General features: G+C 44.8%; 2 protein-coding genes across 2 annotated transcripts in view; both read right to left on the bottom strand.

Annotated features, from left to right (window-relative positions):
- The window catches only part of ttll12 (tubulin tyrosine ligase-like family, member 12), a 43,437-nt gene that overhangs the window by 6,938 nt on the left and 19,642 nt on the right, over positions 1-16,857 (bottom strand). Inside the window, exons 8-9 of the mRNA XM_077005293.1 lie at positions 16,364-16,558; positions 2,919-3,030 (exon numbers count right to left, since the gene is read on the bottom strand). Of these exons, the coding sequence (XP_076861408.1) occupies positions 2,919-3,030; positions 16,364-16,558 (307 nt within the window). The remainder of the gene's footprint in view (positions 1-2,918; positions 3,031-16,363; positions 16,559-16,857) is intronic.
- LOC143514294 (uncharacterized) lies at positions 4,696-15,588 on the bottom strand. The gene has a single exon (XM_077005292.1). It carries the CDS (start codon positions 13,276-13,278, stop codon positions 7,474-7,476), a length of 5,805 nt encoding a protein of 1,934 aa, XP_076861407.1. The 5' UTR covers positions 13,279-15,588; the 3' UTR covers positions 4,696-7,473.

Genomic DNA, 16,857 nt, shown 5'->3' with positions numbered 1-16,857 from the left:
CCGAGACCTCAATTCCCTACCTGGGTCCTACGCTAGTTAGAGACGTCTTATGTTAGCTATATAATCCATTCATAATCAATAGTTGTTTATTATTCTCTATTGTTGTTTAATTTTCTGTTCTTTATTGTTTATTATTATATCTTTGGTTTAGATTAGTAGACTTACCTATAAGTTTAGTTTCATTCTTGTGCCAAATCATTCCACATGTTATTCCTTATAATGCATCCATTGCAATATTAACCATTCAATAAATTTGGACATCTATTCATTAATCTGGTCACCGTGGTAAATATTTTGGTAGATGGTATTAGGTCTAGGCTTGTCCCGATCGGATATTTGGATCGACCTCCGATATTTGCAAAAAATGCACATCGGTATTGGATTGGCAGGCACGAGAAAATGCCGATTCAGACTCGCGATCCATTTATTTATTTATTTATTTTTTTTTGAAAGTCCGGGTTTTCCATTTAGATAATCCATTCCAGTTTTTGATGCGTTTTCGCCAGTGAGAGTAAAATCCGGTCCGCATTTTCCAGCACCTTCAGCACCCAAGCATAGCATTTCCCCAATTTAGATCAGTGGCATCTCCTAACCATTAAGACGGCCATGTAAATTTGAAGTTATCAGTAAAAATGACAGTTGTGTGGGATTATTTTACCTTAAAGGACGACAAAGACGAAGAGGTAGAGTGCAACATATGCCACAGTAAAGTCAAGCTGGGTGTAAAGCTGTAAGAACTTTTAATACAACCAATCTAATCAAGCATTTAGTGAAATACCACCATAAACAATATGAAGAGTTTCTAAAGAAAACCAAAGACTTTTTGTCTTTTTTTTTTTTTAAAAGGTCCTACACAAGTAACACTGGCAGAAACTTTTGCGAAGCGTGCCAAACAGCCACTTTTTAAAATACAATTTACAATATTATTTGCACTTATGGCTTTTTAAGCCTTGGTTTACTGATTCCATTTCTGTTTGTTATTTATTATTTTGTCTATTTTGAGTTTATTAATTGCTAAATAAACAGGTCAGTTTCTCCTTACCAACCATTGTGTATTATTCAAACACCCCTAATTCAGCTGGCTACTTGGTATCAAGAGTAAAACGCTTTTCAGCACGAGTTTGACAACAAAGTAAGTTGGCTAAATAACTTTAAACTTTAATACATGCTCGGATAGGCCGGTATCGGCCGATATCGGTATCGGATCGGAAGTGCAAGTAAATATCGGTATCAGATTGGAAGTTCAAAAGCTGGATCGGGACATCCCTAATTAGGTCACTGCGTCGATTCAGAATTTAACTCCTTTGGTAATGAGACTGATTAAACAATATTCCATCTGTTTCTGTTATCAAAATATTGGTTCCTGAGCAATCAGGATGGTGCCCCGTTTCATAATTCATAATAACCATCCGCTACAGTTGTATTAAAAGTGTCAAAATCTGTCTTAAAAATCTCTCCCTTTCTCCTACATGTGCAGTGTCAGGAAATGATGGTGCCATGGTGCCATTGAGGGCATCAACAGAATAAACTCAGACAGCCTCGGCTTTTATGACTGGGCCTGACAACAGATGTCTTGTCTGACCACTCACCTCTGAACTCTGTGAATCAGACTGGAATGTGAGATTCCGTCATGAGTAGCCCTGGTTCTGTACATCCTGCCCGTTTAAATCCATGCTTGCCAGTCAGAATACACAGAATACAGAGTTGTTCTTGTTTGCACTCTATATTCTAGAGAGTCAAAACCATTTCCACCACATCTGTCTAGAGTTGCTCTGTGCTCCTACGAGCAGAAATGACTCCCTGCTGAACCGATGCGATTACCCATTCCACAGCAAAGAGAAGATGAAGACAGCTAGATTTGACCAACACCGTTTTTTTTTTTTTGTACAATGGTAGACAGACAAAGTGATTTTCAGGCTAGTGGGAGATTACGCCTGGAGCCCATTTGTAGAAAAAGAGTAAACATTTGGCAACAAACAAAGGAACTACCCGGAGACACAGATCTCCTTATATCCATATTCCTTATAGGCACATGAGTAATAGTTCGTACTTGGATCGTAAATCCTTCATGTACGTTTTAAATTAAATACACCACTGCTTTCATGTCCTAAATTTCTTCGCTTGCACAATCCTTTTTCCTGCTGTTATCTTTGAACGCAAATTAGACTGTGTCGTAACACAAGGGGCCCTCGTCTGTGTTCACGTTTATCTTACTTCCTTCAAGACTTTCACTGCTCTACTTAAATCATCCTGTAGTCGCCCGTCTCATCCACCCCGGGGCCCAGGGAAAGCTGACGCTACGATTGTGTAAAACCAAGAAGATTAACACATGCTAGCACCGAGTGGGAGGTAAGGCTCCTCAGATGTTTCTAAGCTGTGTGGTGGAAAGGTCTACGGGGGTGTTCCTTTGCTTCACACGCCCCCAGACACAGAGAGGGAGGCGTCGTTTCAGGGTCAGCAAGATTTTGCTGACTTCATAAGTCTTTTGTTGCTGCGTGTGTGTTGCAGCTCTCTCTAGTCTTCTGCTCTGGTCTGAATAGATTCTGACCATCAACACTGCCTCCTTTGTGTTTCTTCTGTACTCTTAAGCATTATTATCCAAGACATCATAAGAGTCTCTTCTGTCACAATAGTCCTTAAAGGAATGACAGTTGGAGACACCTGTGTTTAGTACAGAAGGCAAGTGAAGGCTGAGATTAGCCCAAACCTTTTAGATTCCCTGCATCAGATCCCATGATAAAGCAGCCCTGGCATTACTGAATATGCAATATTAGTGTAACAGAACAAGCACATTTCTGATCTTTGGTCATTATAATAATAATTAGAACAACCCCACCCACAAATGTTATTCTAATAATTACCATTATAGTTAAATGAGAGGACCTTACCTACCAATGTGCAAGTGTCTGTGTGTGTACCTTTGGGGTGCTCTCTCTCTGTCGGATTATATAGTTGAGGTTGTTTGTGATGTGTGTATCCAACCCCCTGGCCAGGTTCCAGGGTTTACAGATCCAGTGGTTATCTTCTCTTCTGGAAACCAACAGTCAGAGATGTTCTGGTCTCATTATCTAATCATTTTACATTTTTAGTTAATTTCAATATTTGCTAATCTCAGTCAAATATGTTGTTGATACCAACAACAAAAAGAATCAACAAAAAAAACTATTGCTTTTTATAGTTTCCCACTGTGGTAGTGATACATTCATATTTCATTCTTTTAAAAATATTTTGCTCAGGTATTAAACTTGGTGTTCACAATTATGAAATGCTGTTTTGTGTCCATGTTCTGGCTGTGTGTGTATATAAGAGTTTTTCTGAGCTCTTCTCTGTGAGGGATTGACAACCTGCCTGTGGCTAGGCTGTAAACGAAGAATTACACATCTGTTTATGACAGTCTGGAGACAGTCTGTGCTGAAAAAACGCACGCTCCTCAGACACGAGTGTTGTCGTGGAAATTCTCTGTCACAACAACCAGGGTCAACCAGGGTCGGAGTGTCAAAGTGAAAGTAACATGAGCAGACAGTTTCTATCACATCACCAAACTCTCTACTTTTATTCTCATTCTTTTGGTCCTTGTATACAGCGACGGACGAACAGTCATGGGAAAACACACACGCATTGGAAAGTAACACACATGCTTGTAATGCATAGTTCACTTCCCTACATTGTTTTAAAAAATTTAAAAAAGATCTGCTCAACATTGTCTGCTGTCTCAACCCACACATATTCACACTTCCTCTGCTCCCTCGTCCAAGGGAGACCCAGGCCTTCCTCTTTAGGTGCACGTAGTCTTTCAGTGTCTGGACATTAACCATGTTAGGTATTTCCAATTTTCCAATATGTCACTAAGACTTTGTGTGTTACTTGATCAAGGCTAAAGAACACCCACCACACAGCACACACAGCCTAATATAGGGGGTCTATATACATTTTTAAATACCTTTCATTTGTGATTGTGACTGCAACCATGTCATGATGGCAGCTCTCTCAAAGTACAGAAGCCAAGACGTTTTAAGAAGTTCTAAGTCAGGGTACTACTAAGATGTAAATGTAATTTTAATCACTAAGTTTAAATTGAGCACACATGAGGGGAGAGGGAGCAGTGAGGTTGGTTCAGTGTACCTGAACTTGTGACATTTTAGCTGTGCTGTTTACAGCCCTGAGGTCGCTAGCGTGAAATGATCTCTTCCCATGAAAAGCACATGTTTTGATCACTATCTCACAATCCCATCCTTCTTGCCCTCACAACGCTGGTCGTTGAGGTGGATATTCTGCAGTAGTCACAACGGAACCATGACAAAGTGTGCAAAAAAAGTGTGCAAAATGACAAAGTGTGCATATTTTAACATTTTACTTCAGCTTTCTAGCAGAAGTCAAATACAGGCCAATCACGGGAGAGAGAATTATAGGACGGCATATTCAAAAACTAAAAAAAAAAGTGATTTACGACTTTGACCTCTAGTTGACCCCGCCCCTTACCCCCCCCCCCCCCCCCACCACCCTCCCACCCCCACCCCCCACCACCCTCCCCCCCCCCCCGTTAATATCCGTTATGTGAAGCTCCACTGTGTAGCAGAGTTTCAGGGAACTTCCTGAAGACTTAGGAAAGGCCGTCCTTTAACAGTAAATGTGGGTTTATCAATAAATGTGACAAACCCATAGAAAGTTGCAAAAAACACTGGACCGAGGCATGAATTGTGCACCAGTTTAACACCAAGTTTAATCTATGTGCATAGCAGTTCACAAAAATAGCTTCTGGGGCAATTTCTTTAACTTTATCTTAAAGTCCTTTAGCGGAAGCCATGACAGTAGTCACAATGTACATCACATTTTTTACATCACAAAGTGCTGCATCTGTTATTTTAAAACACCAAAGACAGACTGGACATTTTGTCGTTCTGAAATATAAAACATCCACAAATCATTACTAAGTTTGGGCCTGCGGTATTTACATAACAAATTATCACAGACTGTTGTGCATGACATGAAAATGTCAGTTGTCTTATCTACTCGCCAGTCAAAAATGTAAGCAGATGGAACTTCATCTTTGATTTCATTAAGACCAGAGGCTGTAATAACAGAGCCTACAGTTGTAAATAACTGAGTGTAATTGAACATGCCAGAAAACAGAGGATGACTGGAGTGGTTAAGACATCATCATACACGGATATTCTCTGTAATTGCCCTTGTTAGTAGATTCTGCCCCTCATTACAACCTCTGAAAGTGAGCTGTTTACAGTCGACCAGTGAAGGACATCGAGATCTGGATAGTTGCTATTTTGTGCTGTTAAATCTTTATCTTTTGGTCCCTTAATATGTAGCCCATCATCAATCACACGTTCTACTGTGACTCTACATAGGAAACCTGACCATGAACATGAGCTCACGTTCCTTGTTTTTCTATTGAGTTTTGCATATCTAGTCAAAATTAACCAAACCCTCCAAACACACCTTTCACCAAACAACATGTAACTGAGATGATTGCGGCCAAACATTCTCTTCGTTTAAGGTAAGACACTACAGGTGAATAGGGTAAAAATGTTATCTAGCAATCACTATGAAACTTACCACATTGATTATTGACATTAAGAGAATTACAAGTTTTCTGAAATGTTATGTTTAAATATGCAACTTAGGCGTTATCTAATTAAATATATGTTATGCATTGGAATGATATATATTCCAATGATGTACATCATTCAGGTAGTGGTAGCAGAAAAGTTTAACCTACACTTTAGTTTAAGGAACAAAAACATTTTCTAAAACCACAATTCACTGATTAGCCTAGCCTAACCTGTTTAAGCAAATTATGTTACCATATTAAAAGTCAATAATAAAATGACGGTTTTCTCTCTTTGCTAGTTAGGTATTCAGTCATCCAATACAACATTATGCTACAGTCAATATAAACAAAGACAAAGTAAAATTAGCAGTGTGGCATCTTGGTAGTCTAACCTTGCTACAACCTTTTGCAGTATGGCTAAAGCCCATCAACTCCATGCCACCCAACATGCTAACAAACTCTTTTCAAACTAGAAATCACAGCCACATTAGAATTATTGACATTAATTCTACACTGACATTAGAATGGAAACATTATTTGACAAGATTCGATTAACCCACACGGTTTCCCTTATTGATGTTTCCGTAGTTTGAATTACTTGCCAATATAATGTTAACATTATTTATAGTGATCCTAGCAGACCTAGCAGTGGAGTGAGCAGGCAAAGTCATTTCACTAGTGTTGTGCTTTGATCCTCTTTCACCTAGCACAGCATGCTCGTTGATTGCAAGAGAAAACATTACCAGTCTTGTCTTTATCCTTTTATTAAATGTATACAAAAATACAGAGCGCTCTGGAGAGAACACACACAAGCCTATCTATTCTACCCTATGGCTCTGTGCGCAGGTCTCTACCCGACACATTTTCCTCCTGTTCTATATAGTGTGGCCTGGGTATAAGCCCCCCCGTTTCTTTTGGACTTTTCCTAACCTAGCCTGTTAGACAAAGGCTGATTGTCTAAGACATTCACAATCCGCTGAGCTCATCTTGTTTTTTCCCTAAATCTTACAATGACTTTTGCCAATTATGATTTTCACAGACTTAATAGTGGTTCCATACACAGGAGTTGCACGTAGACCACATATGTTAAACATACAGATGTTTCCTTACTAAGAGTGGGAGAGAGGCCTTCGCTTCCTGGTCCTGTCAAACTGATATACATTCTCATTCTTATACTTAAGCATCCTGTTCTTTTAATAAACGACAGGCACTTGGAATATGGGACAGAGCATACAGGCCTTTTCTCAGACACACTTGATAATTAGCTATTTGATTAATACTATACTGTAAGCAAAACATAAAGCGATTAATATTAGAAGTTTAATTAATACTTTAAGACTGGTCAAATTATATATGGATTATGATAAGCTGCTTGATCAATACTGTAATGTAAACAATATATGAAGGGATTAAAATGTAAATCTCAACACTAGCCTTACTATTCTGTCCTCGGGCTGCGTTACTGGTGCAGAACTAGACAGCTAGCGAACAGTTTAAGAGAAGACAAGTTGGAGTGTATTTTGTCCTTTTATTTTCTTCTTTTACACTTCTTTACTCGCTCACTCGCACTTACAATTTCACTTTCACTGTAAAAAGACAAATAATGTCCAAGGCGCAAGTGTGAAAATACACGGAGGCAGGAGAGCTGAAATCCGTGGCCGTTCAGAATTTACACCAACAGAAAAACTAGTCGGGAATTGCGCAGGACGTAGTTTTCTGCTGAAGGCGCAAAACTGCGTAAAAGTCCACTAGGAGGCGGTATTCACCATACAATTTACATGTACCATACTAAGCTACGGCATGAGATGAGGTCGAAGGCAGAACACTCCCCGCTTGGCATATAGCTAATATGCCACTACAAACTTTTACTTAAACACAAAGTACACTTAAAGTTAAAAGGAAATGGTCTTCTAGCTTTCGTTAGAAAGCAGAACGACAATCTCTGAGATGGGTCTCAGAAGGACTTTTACAGTTCCATCTCTCACAATCTTCACTTCCACCTTCCGGATCCTCTTGTCCCCGCTCGGCAGCGTGTTGATTACTACTCCCACAGGCCATTCATTCCTGTGGGCTTGACTGTCCTTGAGCAAGACGACGTCACCGGTCTTGACGCTTGGCCTTTCTTCCGTCCACTTTCGGCGGCCCTGCAGCGTGGATAAGTAGTCTCTCCTCCATCTCTTCCACAAGGTGTTAGCGAGGCACTGGACGTGCTTCCACTGCTTCCCATGTAACTCAGCCATCTGGAAGTTTCCAGAGGGCGCAGAGACTGAACTCATCTTCTGGGTCAGGAGCATTGCTGGGGTAAGGACAGTCGGCTCGTCCGGGTCGGAGGACACAGACACCAAGGGTCTTGCATTCATTATAGCCATAACTTCGGCCATAAGAGTGCTCAACACCTCGTGTGTGAGGCGAGTGTGTCTGGTTTGGAGCAGCATGGCATCCAGGATGCGCCGGGCAATGCCGATAAGTCTTTCCCAAGCCCCCCCCATGTGCGAAGAATGGGGGGGGGGGTTAAAGACCCATGAACACCCCCTGCTCTGGAGGTAAGTTGTAACTTTTGACTCTTCCATGTCGATGCCCAGCTCCTTACGGGCACCAACAAAGTTAGTCCCTCTGTCGGAGCGTAAAAGCTTGGCCGGGCCACGAATGGCGAAAAATCTTCTCAGGGCATTGATGAAGCTGTCGGTGGTCATGGACTCTATGAGCTCGAAGTGGACAGCCCTGGTAGCCAGGCATGTGAATATCACTGCCCAACGCTTACTGTCTGCACTTCCTCCTCGTGTCCTACGAGTCATAATGGCCCATGGCCCGAAGACATCAAGGCCTACGTGGGTGAAGGGAGGCTCTGGAGTGAGCCTGTCGGGAGGCAGGTCGGCCATCTTCTGTTCTTGCAGGCGCCCGCGCAGCTTGCGGCAGCTCACGCATTTGTAGATAACGGAAGACACCAGACGTTTACCTCCGACAATCCAGTATCCAGCTGCTCTCACGGCACCCTCTGTTATCAGACGCCCCTGGTGTACTACTTGTTTGTGGTAGTACCTCACCAACAGTGTAGCGATGTGGTGAGTATGTGGAATGATCAGAGGGTGTTTCTCTTCCCTTGGCAGGTCCGGGGCGAATGAGATGCGACCTCCGACCCGCAGCAGGCCGCTCTCATCGGCCACTAGATTGAGCTTCTTGAGTGGACTCCGCTTGGGAAGTGCTTTGCCCTCTCTGAGGCATTCTAGTTCAGTTTTGTAGGCATCATGCTGGACAGCACGGATGATGACACTCTCTGCCTGGAACAGCTCACCTGTGGTGAGTGCATCTTTGAAAGTGCCCCACCTGTTGCCCACCGAGCTGGCTGGACTGCCTTTGAAGGATGCAACAACATGGATTAGCCTGGCTATAGCTTTGCAGAGGTTCCTCCAGTTAGAGAATCTTTCAAAGCGCTGAGAGCCCAGACAAGCATCCAGGGCTCTGGTAGCCAGAACCACGACCTCGGGCCGGATCTCTGCATCTGCTTCGGGTTCCACGAGGGTGAAGACGTTGGGTTCTGGAGACTCCTCTGTGTACTCACCTGTGAGGAAGCTGGGACCGGAGAGCCAACTGCTTTGCCGTAGCTCTGCTGCCTGCATGAACCTTGTAGCATGGTCCGCAGGGTTCAGGTCCGTAGGGGTGTAGGACCACTGATCTGGATGGGTGGATTGCCTGATGCGTGTCACCCGGTTGGCTACGTAGACGTAGAATCTTCTTGATGAGTTATAGATGTAGCCGAGCACAATTCTACTGTCTGTGAAAAACCTTACGGCATCCACATTGATGTCCATCTCGTCTCTGATAAGCTCGTACATCTGGACAGCTAGAACGGCTGCACAGAGCTCGAGGCGGGGGATGGTATGAGCAGGACGGGGGGCCAGCCTGGACTTTCCCATGATGAAGCCCACGTGTGGTTTGCCATCTGCGGTGATTGCCCTCAGGTAGGCGACGGCGCCTATGGCTACTGTGGAGGCATCCGAGAAGATGCAGAGTTCTCGCCTCTGAGTTGAAGTCGGTAGCACAGGGATATAGCACCTATTTATGTGCAGGTCTTCCAGAGCTTTTAGTGAGTCCTTCCATGTGTTCCATTTGGTCTCTTTCTTCGGGTCGAGTGGGGTGTCCCAACCCTGCTCTGTTGACAGTTCTCTCACTAATGCTTTTCCTCGCATTACAACCGGAGCGACAAACCCTAGAGGGTCGTATAGGCTGTTGACCGTGGACAAGATACCTCTTCGTGTGTATGGCTTCTCTGACTGAGACACTAAGAAGGTAAAGCTGTCTGTTTCCAAGTTCCAGGATAGGCCCAGGCTTCTCTGGAGGGGGAGAGGATCAACGCCAAGTTCCAGGTCCTTCAGGTCCTTGGAACGATCTTGTTCAGGTAAGGCTTCCATTACCTGTTCACTATTAGATGCTACCTTGTGCAGCCTTATGTTCGATTCTGCGAGCATTTCTTTACTTCTTATGATGAGGTCTGTCGCTTCTTCGGGTGTGGAGACAGAGGTCAGCCCGTCATCGACATAGAACTGGCGTTCCACGAAGTGTCTTGCATCTGAGCCGTAATCTGCTTCGCCTCTCTCGGCGGCACGCCTCATACAATATATGGCGATGGCTGGGGAAGGGGTATTCCCAAAGACGTGGACTTTCATCCGATACTCCACCATGTTCTTGTTTAAATCGTTATCCTCATACCAGAGGTAGCGGAGGTAGTCTCTGTGATCGCTTCTGACCACAAAGCAGTAAAACATTTGTTGCACATCTGCTGTAATGGCGATTGGCTCTTTTCTGAATCTAAGGAGCACCCCTAGCAGCGTGTTGTTCAGATCAGGGCCGCTGAGGAGTACATTATTCAGGCTGGTGCCTTCGAATTCGGCGCTCGAGTCGAACACTACTCTAATCTGACCCGGCTTCTTCGGGTGGTACACACCGAACGTGGGCAGGTACCAGTGTTCTTTACCTGGCTCCAGGGGTGGTGCACGCTCGGCTTGGTCGTTGTCCAGCATTCTCTGCATGAACTCGGTGTAGTGGTTTTTCATTTCTGTCCTTCTCTCCAGAGTCTTCTTGAGTGAGGTTAGACGCTTCACTGCTTGTTCCCGGTTGCTGGGAAGAATTCGTCGTGGCGACCGGAATGGCAGAGGTGCTACCCAGCTGTGGTCGTCATCCTGGTAGACCTCTTTGTCCATGATGGTCAGGAACAATTTGTCGTCCATAGACAGCGCTGGTTTGTTGTCATCTCTTGAGCTCTCGAAGACGGAGTGCCCCAGCCCATCTGTGCTCGTTACTCGGTCCGGGTCATTCTGCTGGGTGGAGGAGAGGCATTGGTGGCGGTGTGGCTTGCCGCTGTAATCCTCCTTCACCTGGATGTTGTTCGGACAGGGACGGAGAAAAGTTGCACGGCCGTTGGGCAGCACACTTGCCTTGTACACGTTGGCTTCGGCTGATTTGTGGACAGCCTCCAGGCAGGCCTCGCCCACTATGACCCAGCCTAGATCGAGCCGTTGCGCGTAAGGAGAGTTGTGTGGCCCGTTGATCTGCTCCCGTACCTTGTGGACTCTCAGGATGTCTCTTCCTAAGAGCAGGAGGATGGGTGCGTCGGGGTCCACAGCGGGAATCTTGTGTGCGACTGGCTGGAGGTGTGGGTGGTTGTATGCCACATCTGGTGACGGAATTTCTGATCTGTCATCCGGCACCATGTCACACTCGATCAGCGTGGGGAGTGGGAGATGCAGTTTTCCATCCATGGACTCGAGCACGAAGTTGTAGGCTCGCCTGCCAGAGGTCTTTAAAGTCCCCAAGCAGGTTTTCAGCGTGTATGGTGCTGGGCTGGCTTTGACACCGAAGAGGTTGAAGAACTCTGCTTTTGCGAGAGACTTGTTACTCTGTTCGTCCAGCACTGCATACATCTTGATTGCTTTTTCTTTTTCGCCTGCAGGAAAGGCTTTGATCGGGCAGATCTTGGCACACGAGCGTGGGCTATCTCTATTACCGCAAACCTCAGTGCAGTAACTGGAGATGGCTGCCGGTATGTCCTCAGTTGGCTCCCCTCTTTCCTCCTCGTCTGCGTTGGTGCTCTCTGCAGGTAGAGGCGGGCCAGGGTGGAGAGCTGCTATGTGTCTTTCACTATTGCACTCAATGCATTTGATGGGCGCTTTGCAGTCTTTTGCAATGTGCTCCGTTGACCCACAGCACTTGTAGCATATGTGGTTGTCTTTCAGGTATGCCCTACGTTCGTCAATAGTCTTTAGTCTGAAAGCCCTACACTTTTTGAGTGGGTGTGGCTTTTTGTGTAGAGGACACTCACGATCGGGTTCGGTGGTTTTCTTCTCTGTGGCATGGCCATCACTGTATTTGGATGTAGCATCCGTCTTGTACACGGCGACTGTAGCTTTCTGGCTGTGCTTTGTGACCTTGTCGGGTTTGGACAGCGTGGAGGTGGTGAAGGCAAAGCTGGGGTCATTCCGGACCTTGGCCTGTTGGCGGACGAACTCTGAGAAGAGCGGGAATGGAGGGAAAGCTACCCCGTGTTCTTCCTTGAACCTGGATCCCTTGGTGATCCATTTCTCTTGGAGCCTATGGGGCAACTTTTCCACAATGGGGTTTACCCCCCGGGCCGTGTCTAGGAAAGCAAGGCCGGGGAGGAATCCATCTGCCTTCGCGCATTCTAGTTCGAGCAGGATATCGCCCAATTCCCTGAGCTTGGCGTTGTCTTTGTTGGTTAGCTTAGGAAAATCTTCAAGCTTTTTTAACAATGCGTATTCGATGACCTCTGGTGTGCCGTAACAGTCCTCCAGACATCGCCACGCCATGCTGAGGCCGGTGCTGGGATTGAGGACGTGCACTGAGCGGATCATCTTTGCATGTTCAGCTGATTCGGCACCAAGCCATTTGACTAACAAGTCCAACTCCTCTCTATAGGAGAGGTTTAGATCTTGAGTAGCGGTTACAAAGGATGCTTTCCATGACCAGTAGTGTTCGGGGCGGTCATCGAACTTGAGAAGGCCGGAGCTGACGAGCTCTCGCCGCATGAGATACCTGGCAAGATCTTGAGCTTGTTGAGGCTCGTGTGTGGTCACTCCCTGGGGGTTGGTGGGCATCTGTAGGTTGTCAGGATATGCTCTGAGTGGGGGCCTCACGTTGGATTCCTCACGTTTGATGTTGGTGATATTCTGCATCGGATGCTGGCGAACGGCTGGTCTGGTTCCGGCATCTTGGCGTCTGAGTGTTCTTTGGGGCTCCACTGGTTCCTGTTTCAGTGGCTGCGGTTGACTGTGGAACAGCTCTGCATGTTGTTGGACATAGTTACCGGTTCGTTCGGCTGCATTGAGGGGCTGTTCTGGAACGCATGGCCCGTGCCGCTTCTCCCCGCTTTCAATTTCCTCTTCCTCCTCGTAGGCCGCTGCTTCGGCCTCGCAGGCAGCAGCGTTCTTCTGGCAGCTGAGGAGGTGGAGATTGGCTTCGAGTTCAGCTTTTTGTCTCATTATGCTGGCTTCTTTTTCAGCAAACTCTAGTTGTGCCTGTGCAGCTTTTAGTTTGGCGCGTGCTCTGGCAGCGGCTGTTGATGTTGACCTCTTGCTGGAGCAGCATGAAGGATGATGGGATGTTTGTGACCGGGCATCTGGTGTTTGAAATGGCCCTAAAGCATCTCTATCGAGTGTCGCTTCGACGGCATTCTGTTTTGGGCTGTTTGAGCGTTCACTCATGATTCCTTACTTGGGCCCGCTGCGCTGTTGTCTTTTTACTATTCTGTCCTCGGGCTGCGTTACTGGTGCAGAACTAGACAGCTAGCGAACAGTTTAAGAGAAGACAAGTTGGAGTGTATTTTGTCCTTTTATTTTCTTCTTTTACACTTCTTTACTCGCTCACTCGCACTTACAATTTCACTTTCACTGTAAAAAGACAAATAATGTCCAAGGCGCAAGTGTGAAAATACACGGAGGCAGGAGAGCTGAAATCCGTGGCCGTTCAGAATTTACACCAACAGAAAAACTAGTCGGGAATTGCGCAGGACGTAGTTTTCTGCTGTAGGCGCAAAACTGCGTAAAAGTCCACTAGGAGGCGGTATTCACCATACAATTTACATGTACCATACTAAGCTACGGCATGAGATGAGGTCGAAGGCGGAACACTTACTGCAAAGCTCCTCTGACTACATAGTCACTTAACCAAACATTTAGGCTGCATACCGTAATATACTTCCTCAGGTGGGACGGTGAATTTTGGTATGCAGTGATAAAGTTTGTTTTTGGCAAACAAAGCATGCATTTAAAACGATAGGAATGATTCATCCGTTCAGAAAACTGGAACATTTTGTCGAGATACGGCCATGGGTGCAAAAGAGCATGCCAGGGTTGCCAGCTCTCACGCATTGAGCGTGAGACACACGCATTTGACCGTTTTCACACGCTCTCACGCCACAGTTCCGATATCTCACGCCGAAAAAAAATCTAGTTTATTTACCTCTGATCTATATCTATCAACCACCGGCGATCGCGATATAATACTTAATTTGTGTCCATTTTTCACCGCCCCGGTAACGTTCGCCACCCCCCGATCAACAATTTACACTCGCCACCAAGTCCAGGTTCAAATCTCCCTCCAAGCGATCTTGAAAAGTTGGCAACCCTGGCATGCTCCATCACCGCCGTCTCCGCTCATGTTGCTGTTATTTAGGAAAAGAACGACTAGCGACACCGAACTTGATTTTACACCTCACAGACACATCCTTGATTGCTGATAGGCTGTCACCTGTGAAAATACTATCGGGGGTTAATACTTAAACTTTGGTCATACCTTATACCATGTCAGTTGATAGTCTTTATTTTGTAGTTTTTACTTTATTTTTTCAGACATACAAATTAGTAGTTTTCCTGTTTTAGCAGAAGCAGCTGCTGTGCCAAGCGGGTTCTGTATAATCATTTAAAAGGAAGAATAAGACAGTAATTTATGTCAGGCCATCGGGTTTGTTATGTTTTCCCGGGGTTATGTGACACCACCCAGTCAGGCACTGGGTTGAGGACTGCAAGATCATCCCAGTTATCTTTGTTATACATACGTTGTAAGGAGTCTGCTATGCTCCTCAAGATCTCCACGCAGGTGTAGCTGATTATGTTGGTGCAGTGATCCAGGATGGACAACAAGACATTATACATGGTATTAAGTCCATTACCATCAAAATGATTTCTACAATCAGTAGGATTACAGTCAACGCCCAGTGCTCCCAAGGGCCTAGCCATGCAGTGATCCACCCATACCATGAATCATCAGCCTGCAATGGTTTATGAATCTCTTCCTTCATGTGATTCATGAGATCAGCTATATTATCATCATCATTATCTGGTATGCTGAAGCAACATGAGGCATTGAACTTTTTACACACACACACACACCTCCTTCCTTAGCGAGGAGATCTAGGGCTAGTCTGTTCTGAACCACTACCTGTCTGATTGCTTTCACTTCCTTACTGAATAGGTCCGGTGCAGTTTTGGTGCGAGAGGCCAGAGTCAAAACTTGCCATGCGAGTCCACTGATCTTATTTAATCCCTGGGGAAGTGAGGAAAACCGGGGTGCAACACAAGGATCATTCTTCCTTATAGCCGAGAGAAAGAGTGGAGGACAACAGAAGCTTTCACCACAACCTCCCTCACCACAACCTCACAGAAGAACCTTTTTACATAACTGATTTAACATCTGGCAATGGGGAATCCATCATATTTTTTTCCTCTTCACAATGGGCCATAGAGTGTATGCTCTCTGTTGGAGAATTATATGTGTAAAAGAATGCTAAGGTATATTTTAACCACAATACTCAAGAATGAAAGCTCATATATTCTAAGCAAGCAGCTTTTTGTAATCCTTATATAATTTGACTAGCCTTAAAGTATTAATCAAATTTCTTACATTAATCACTTTATATTTAGCTTACATTATAGTATTAATCAAATTGCATATTATCAAGAGTGCCTGAGAAAATGCTTGTCTGCCCTTTCCCATATTCTAATTGCCTGCCGTTTTCAAAAAAACAGGATGGTTTAAAATAAGCCTCTGTAGGTCATTTTGACAAGACCAGGAGGCGAAGACCTCGCCCCCACTCCCAGAGAGGAAACATCTGTATGTTTAACGTTATGCAATCTACGTGCAACTCCTATGTATGGAACCACTATCACATCTATGTAAATCATAATTGGCAAAAGTCATTGTAGGATTTAGGGAAAACAGGATGGGCTCTTCTGATTGTAAAAGTCTTAGACAATCAGCTTTTGTCTAACAGGTTGAGTTAGGTAAATTCCAACAGAGGAGGGGGGCACACCTAGAATCATATAAAATAGGGAGAGAAGTGGACTGGTGTCGGAGCTGCACACTGGGTGACACGACTAGGCTTAGGCCGTTGCTTTTGTGTACTCTCAGAGATCTCTATTATTTCTTTATTATTTCTTGTTTGTATTAGCTTTAATAAATGATTAAAAAACACAAGACTGGTGACATTCTTTTTTTGCATCAAACGGACACGCTGCGCTAGGACGGGAGGAGAGAAAGCGCGACATCTCACACAACTTTGACACATTTCTAGTGTAGTGAATGCATTTCAGAATTTGGGCTAAGCTTGTTTATTTGGATTTTCACTCAGACTTTCGCTATTCATGCTTATGTAACAGAAGTGGGAAAACCAGAGAGAAACCTGCACTAACCCCTCAGCGACGCCCTGGTCTTTGCTGGCAAGGCTAAAGGAGAGGGACACAGCGGCAGACCATACTGCCTGCGCTCCAGATCAAAACACAGAATGCTCACCTCTCCTGTCTCTGCTGGTAATGCCTGATGAACTGTGGCAGCTCTGTTTGGAGGTTAAAGGTCCTGGGAAGCCATGGAGGCCCCTGACCTTGTCCGGCTCTACGGGACACAGATGCAAGGCAATCCTTCGTGGTCAGAACCGTCTCGCAGGGGAATTGGTTGAGCAGCACGTGAGGTCGCTCTTCACTCAGTCTCCTATTGGCAGATCAATGTGTCAATCATGGAGTATATTAATGCTCAGTAAATATGCATATATGCATCTTTGCTGTAGAAAACATTTTTGTTTGTATGAAACATTTGTTTATATATTTACAAGTATAACAATATAAAATGCATTTTTCTGTGTCTGGTTGGGGCCATTTTGTTAATTGCAGGACCATATAGTTTTGTATATAGCATAGGGGCTAAAGTTAACACTGGTGGTCAGTCATGAGCAGTGAGACAATGTAAAATTCGTAGAGATATATTGAGAGCAAGACGGGTTAGTTAATGTC

Source organism: Brachyhypopomus gauderio, chromosome 5 (assembly GCF_052324685.1).
Source record: "Brachyhypopomus gauderio isolate BG-103 chromosome 5, BGAUD_0.2, whole genome shotgun sequence".
Taxonomy (NCBI): Eukaryota; Metazoa; Chordata; class Actinopteri; order Gymnotiformes; family Hypopomidae; genus Brachyhypopomus; species Brachyhypopomus gauderio.
Note: the sequence above shows the minus strand (reverse complement) of the source record. Positions and strands in the feature narration are given on the sequence as shown.